Source organism: Lepisosteus platostomus, chromosome 2 (genome assembly GCF_059453375.1).
Source record: "Lepisosteus platostomus isolate fLepPlt1 chromosome 2, fLepPlt1.hap1, whole genome shotgun sequence".
Lineage (NCBI taxonomy): Eukaryota > Metazoa > Chordata > Actinopteri > Semionotiformes > Lepisosteidae > Lepisosteus > Lepisosteus platostomus.
Window position 1 is genome coordinate 16,817,658 of NC_142612.1, and position 7,173 is coordinate 16,824,830.

General features: G+C 41.9%; 1 protein-coding gene across 1 annotated transcript; it reads right to left on the reverse strand.

The window, feature by feature from the left end:
• On the reverse strand, positions 1 to 7,173 carry atp5po (ATP synthase peripheral stalk subunit OSCP). The gene is made up of 7 exons (XM_088601147.1): positions 7,036 to 7,173; positions 6,293 to 6,343; positions 5,145 to 5,255; positions 2,282 to 2,411; positions 1,484 to 1,596; positions 1,285 to 1,371; positions 1 to 219 (listed from the first exon to the last, which is right to left on the reverse strand). The coding sequence occupies exons 1-7, from the start codon at positions 7,060 to 7,062 to the stop codon at positions 109 to 111; spliced, it is 630 nt and encodes a 209-aa protein (XP_088457273.1). The 5' UTR covers positions 7,063 to 7,173; the 3' UTR covers positions 1 to 108.

A 7,173-nucleotide genomic window follows, 5' to 3' on the forward strand; every position in this document is an offset into this window, starting at 1 on the left:
TTTGTATTACAGAACATTTATTACCCACGTTCATAACAGGCAGATGAGGTCTAGGTCACTGCTGAAAAGCAGAAAAGTACACGTTTAACAGCCCAACAGTCCGTAGAACTAGGTCTCCTTCATGATTTTGGTCAGCTTCTGGATCTTGGTTTTCGTGGACATATCCACATACTTGTCTCCAATGCTGACGATCATTCCCCCAAAGATGGAAGGGTCAGACTATAAGGTAAAACACAAGGCAAACACTTCATTCATAGCGTGAAGCAAAAAACAGATACAATAATAGGTAGTTTACATTTCCAGCTTCTGGCTCTGTTGTCCTTGTTGGGGAATTCAGTGGAAGGGAACATGTTCTTGCCGTTACTCAACTGCCTGGCAGATCTCATTCTTGCTCGTACAAAAGCTATAAGTCTAACCAATTTAAAAGTTCAAAATTTGAAAGCAACAAGAAAACTGGAAAATTTCACTCTTGTATAAACTGTTTCACGAGTGGACTAAATAACCTCAAAGGTTGTCATCAGTGACATCACTTAATGCACACTTGGGGTTCTACATTTTCAAAGATCGATTCTTAGTCTTGTTAAATCCCATTCAGAATTGTAGCTTCAACTTCAGAAATCACTTCCAACTGTAGAAGGTAGGTGAACCTGATAATCCATCATCTAACCTTATGCAAGATCTCAAATAATACCAATTAAAAAAAGTTTTTGATCAGAAACCACATATATGATCAGAATGTGATCATTGGAAGGAGATTAACAGAAGCTTACAAGAAAAAATAAAACATTGATGGAATACAGGGTAAATATTATTCAAAATCCTCAGACCAGCCTGCCCAGCCTACCTCCTCACAGACTTTGAGATTCGTTTTAAAGATGATCTAAATCCACTGAATAAGGAAAATTCACCGTTGAATGAAATGTTAACGCTAGACATCAACATGAGAAACACACCATGCACCGTTTTATCAATAATTCTTTATATACAATAACTTTGCATTTATGGACAGAAACTCCATGTCTTAAAATTAAGTTACTTGACTTATGCCGTAAGAACTAATAATCTTTTATTTTTTAACACTAATATTTTTTTAAAGAAAATGCCCTAGTCACACTTCCTATAAACAGATAGGTGTATCTACTTTACTATTATGGCATTCCACAAGATTGGTAACACCACACTTAAAGCTGAATAAAAATGTAAAAGCTGTTCAAGTAAGAAAAGGCTATTCAAGAAAAGGTTCAAGCAAAAGCAACAGATTAGGACCTGCAGTCCAGCACCCACCTTGGTCTCCAGCTTCAGAGTCTCTCCCTTCTGCAGAAACCCAGTCAAAGCAGTTTTCAGCTCAGTCAGGTGGGCTTCTTCCAGGGGCTGGGATTGAAATCAAAACAGGAGACTCACAGGGCAATGTTACAGCAACAAGGACACACACACGACTGATGAAGTGCATGTCGGTTCCTGTCGCCTGAGGCCTGTGCCTTACCTGCGCTGTCGTGACGGAACAGAGGACCTCCCCGCGGTGCGCGCTCATCATCTTGCCGAAGGCCGAGATCACGTCGGCAGTCAGTGTCAGGCGGCCGTTATCAGCCAGCACCTCTGGGAAAGAGGGGAAGTGAAACGGCACCCATTTAACAGAGCAGTGCAGCCTCCAACGTATCTTCTCCCCAGTACCACTGCGGTGTCTGAATGGGAACGATCCGAGGCGCTTCGGGAGGAATGACAGTGTCTTCCTCACGCTAGGACTGTCGAATAGCCTCAGCATGGTAAAACCGAAGCATGTCCCATCTAGTACCTAGTACTAGTACTTCGGCCAGCCTGAAAGCTGTGGACTACAGCCATAGTTCTAACGTAAAGCAGCATTACCGATTTGAACCAAAAGTAGATCCTTCTACTAATGTGTAAAAGCTCAAGGTGTAGTTTACATAAAAAACAGCTAAGAGGTCAACAGGTCAAGATTATTGAGGTAAATACAAGCATAGTTAATGGCATCACCTACCACTATATTTTTCCTGTTTTTCCTGCTTATCCAAAATTCATACAAATTAAGTGTATTTCTGATAAACATTTATCTTGCAAAACAAAGATTTCATTTTAAGATTTAAATGAAAAAATAATGCACAATCACATCTTATACCTCATTGTTAGACCTATTAACCTATTGACAAGTCCCTCTCTTCCAGTCCTATAGGAAAGGAAATATTTCGTTTTCTTAATTAAAGGGAGTTGCAGCAGAGCCCCATCAGTCCTGTGTGCTTGTTCTACACAGGGACAGTGCCCTTACTGATCAGGTTGACTGTGATGGGGGAGAGGTTCTCCTTCGTGAGAGCGTCACCGAAGGTCTTCTGCTTCACGCTGCGCTTGACATGAGGGTTTAGCACCACACTCGACAGCCTGGGCTCTTTGATCAGGATCTGAAAACGAGAAGCAATTCAATCACTCCAGTGCTCCTGCTCATTCAGCCAGATCCATGGAAGACACTTCTGCACACAAACATTCACAACAGTACGGGCCCAATTTAGAATGGCATGTACTCGACTCCTGCAATGGTGTGTCACATTTTAGAAAACCTACTTTATACAGTGGCGCTCAAAAGTCTTCACCCCCCTTGGAATTTTTCTCATTGTACTGTTACAGTACAGAATCATTTGTATTTGTTTGGGATTTTTTGCCATTGATCGACACAAGACGCTCCATAATGTCAAACTGAAATTCTATAGATCCTAAATATAAATATAAAACAGAAAATAAGTGATTCTCACACACATGGAGTCCAGCTGTGTGCAATTAGGAATAATTATCCTGAACTCATGTGAAACACCCTATCTCTGGGAGGTCCCACAGTTGATTCATACGGCTCCCAGCAAAAATATCATGAAGACAAAGGAAGTTTCACAGTAAATCTGGGATAGGGTTATTAAACAGCACCAATCAGGGGGAGGGTATAAGGAAATTCAAGGCGTCGAATATCCTCCAAAGCAGAGTGAAGTCCATTATAAAGAAATGTGGATAAAACTGCACAACTGTGAAGAACATTGAGTCCTCAAAAACATGGTGTCCAGGCAAGAAGTGCACTAGTCAGGTAGTGCATCAGGAAGCCTGTGAGAAGTCCAAAGGTTCTACAGTTTTCCATGGCTGAGATGGGAGAAACTGTGCATATGACAATTGCCTGTGATATGGTAGAGATAACTGGGATGTATGGTAGAGTGACAAAAAACGTGCATCGAATCTCGACTACACTTTTCCAGAAGGCATGTGGGCATGTGAGGGACTCCGAGACCAAGTGGAAGCAGATTCTATGGTCCAACAAGATCAAAATTGACCTTTTTGGGTTCAACGGTAAGCGTCATGTTGGGCACAACCATAAGAGTGATCATCATCCTCAGAACACCAGCAGTACCATGCTACAAGGAAGCTTTGCCGCACCAGGGCCTGGACAAAGATTGTGAAGATAGAAGGAAAACGGAAGCAGCAAAGTACATAGAAATCCTGGAGGAAAACCTGCTGCAAACCGCAAGAGACGTGGGAGCTGGGAGAAGATTCATCTTCCAGCAGCAACAATGACCCAGAACATACAGCCAAAGCCATGCTGGAGTGGTTTAAAAAGAAAAAAAAAAGCCAATGTTCTGGAGTGACCCAGTCAAAGCCCGGAACTCAAGAATCTGTGGCAGGAGTTGAAAATTGCTGGTCACCAAAAGTTCCCATCCAACCCGAGAGAGTCTAAGCAATTTTGCCAACAAGAATCGGCGAAGATTGCAGTGTCCTAATGTGCAAAGCTGGTTGAAACCTATTTAAGAAGATTTACGGCTGTAATTAATCAAACATTATCTCAAAGGGAGTGAATACTTATGGAATCGGTTATTTTCCATTTTATATTTATAAATAATTTGAGGAGCTGTTGAATTTTGATTTCCGCTTGACATTAGAGTGTTTTCTGTCAATCAATAGCAAAACTCCCAGTTAAATACATTACAATTCCATGTAATAGCTATTGTAACACAATAGCCACTGTATATTTCATACCCAAAAAGTAAAGCACGTAGACACTGGAATTTAAAGAATGCTGTAACAGGCACAGGTTTTAATCAAGGAGATCATTGGACTGATGTCCATCAAAAATATTGGACTGATGTTTGTGTAAACTTTTCACTTCAGCACTGGTATTTGAACAAATATGTTCACATGCAAATACCTTTTCATACCATTAGTTTTCAATCCTGATTTAAAATCAGCAATCCAAAAAGCTGAAAAATTGTTATAGATTTTTTTTAATTTCCTCATTATTTTCTGTTTCATTAAAAAAACAGTATTACAAATAGGGCTGTTAAAATATTTTATTATAGGTCACCAGCAGCTTTCATGGGTAGGTTAACGCTGTTTGAAAGTGACAGAGGCATCAACTAAAGTTCTCACAATCTATAAAAACAGATCAGACTCACATCTCCTCAGTATCCTATTTACATCACAGATTATTTAAAACAAAAGCGGGATAAACCATGTGTCTGTTATAAGCTTTACACTTCCACAGACACTACAATTAAAGACATCTGTTGCCCAGCTCAAAGAAACCAGCAAGAAATGTCAGGAATACAGAGCCCCCAGAATCATCTCCCCTAATTATTTAAATCCCCACACTGAAAACCAAATTAAAACATAGGCTCGCAGTTGTTTCTGGAGTGTGCCGCCAACTTTATCAGCCTTGACCTTCCTGAAGCCTGCTGTCTGTACTGATTTAAGTCTTTCCATCTTCCCCAAGACATGTTTAGATACTAGATCAAATGCCTTCCACCCATGTCTTCCAACAATCCATGACATATCCTTTAATATTCCTTTATATATTCCTTCCAAAGTCTACAGCAAACCATCATCTCATGCAGCTTCCCACACACTCCAGCTACATGCGCTGTGGATCGCCTGATGGACTCTTCATGACCTATGATTGTAAAAAGGGCACTTCTCAACATAATATCATTTCAAATGTACCCAAGTGCCTTCCATATCCTTTGGCGTAGCCAATAGGGTGCTACATGAGCATCTGCATCAGGCCCTGCGCAGCACACAAGGTCAGACCATACAATGCTGCTTTGCTGGTGTCTGTGTCACACATGTCCTGTCTGCTCGTGCGCGCAAGAGAAGAGGTGACTTACAGCGACGCGACCCAGCTCCCTCTCCACTTGATCCAGCTTCTTCTGCTTGGAGGCGGCAGAGAACAGGGCAGTGGCGTAGCGGCCCTCCACACCGTACACTTGGATGGGCGGCTGGAGGAAGAGGCTGCGTTAGCTGCGTCTGCCCAGTGGGGGCTTTCTAGAAGGCGTTCAAACAATAGAGCATCGCCAGTACGGGAACACGGGTCAGCTGCTGTCTGGATACTCCCTATCCCCCCCCTTTGAAATGGACTGCTCAAGCTGCCCTCAGAAAGGAACACTCCACAAGTACAGGAACTTTGAATCTGTTTGAAGCAGTTTGTGTCTTAGGTGGCTTTCGGTTTTGAAAGGATCGGGCTGTGCAGACCAGGCCCTTAACCCTGAATTCACAGAGGCTTAGCGCACTATAATGTTATAATAATGTAATGTTTATAATGTTTTTTTATAATGTTTCTTTATTAGCCCTATACAATTTCTTGCATTAGGAATTCGTCTTTTCGCATGCGTCCTTTCAGAGCGCAGGGTCTGTCATTGTATGGCGCCTCTGGAGCAGTTGGGGTTAAGGGCCTTGCTCAGGGGCCCAACGGAGTAGGATTCCTCTGCCGGCCGCGAGATTTGAACCGGCAACCTTCCAGTCACAGGCACAGATCCTTAGCCACAGAGCCACCGCTCCGCCCGTAACTAACAATGTCTGGGAAATTTACAAAGAGGGAGTACATGACAGAGAAAACAGAAGGGAACAGAATGGAGACAAACAGTTGACTGGGTTGCCAAGAAATCATAAGAGTCCCTGCACCCCTACAAAACCAAACGTAGAAGACCTCTTTGCAGCCCATAATTTTCAGAGGTTTTCTTAAACTTACTTTTAAGATATTAAAAGTGATATTACTTTTAGAAGTCAGACTCAGGGAAAGTGATTTGTCGAGCATTGTATCCAATGCTCACAACACCACATGTGACTACTTAAACTGACAGGTGAAAATGTTGACTTTTTCAAACTTGAAAACCAAAACAATGAAAATGTTAGTTTTCAGCAGAGACAGCGTTCTCGCTCTGTGTTTCTGTCCTATCAGACAGACGTAACACAGATACTCAACAGTCAAGGGAGTCTGTCAAGATGTTCCTTAAGATCACTGTGCCTCTAGTCTTACCTTAACCAGCTTCGCAGCAGGCTTAATCACAGTGGTGCTGAAGAGGCGCACCTGCAGGAATGAAAGAGAGCTATTAGAGCACCTATTACATTATTTGACACCCTCTGGTCTGATCTTAAAATTAAGAATTACCTGCATCATTTTTTTAAAAAAAAATAAACCCTGCGATGTCCACAAGGCCAAAAAACATTTTCCTGGAAAAAACAAAACCTACATAAATGGCTTCTGTCCCACTTCTGCAGTCAAAGAATCAAATCTTTCAAGGTCTTGCGTTTATAATTAAAAGCAAAGAAGAAAAATTAAAACAACTCGTTAACTTGGAGATCTAATTCTTAGGATTTCAGGAAACCACTGCTGTAAGAAAGGGGGGTTCCTCTAGTCTAGGTTTAGGGGGGGGGATGTCTTTACTCTTCGACAAGGGCACTTCAGAGAAGGCCGACACCCTCGGCAGTTTATTCCAAAACGTGATATGCGTTTGGTCTTTAGATGGAGCAGTATATCCATCTGAAGACAAAACCGTACACTCAAATGAACACGTAAAAACACGGGTTGTCATATGCACAAGGCCTGAATAAAAAATAGTGGTAGTCTCACTATAATATAATCTGAACACATGCAATAATAACTGCACTGCTTTCACTCTCCGTATGCATTTATCATCACCATAGATTACAGAAAACGGACTCAACGCAGTCCCTAAGGAATTTATCTGTCCTGTTAATCCACATTTCTCAATGTCCTACCTGCTGCCCCAGTCCTGCCGCTGCCATTTTCTCCTGTTACTGTGTAGGTCAAACCAAGAGCGCATGAACGGAAGTAGGGTGGCCGGGAAACACAGGGAATTGTGGTTACTGTAGTTTATAACGCAATCGTGCTGTGAT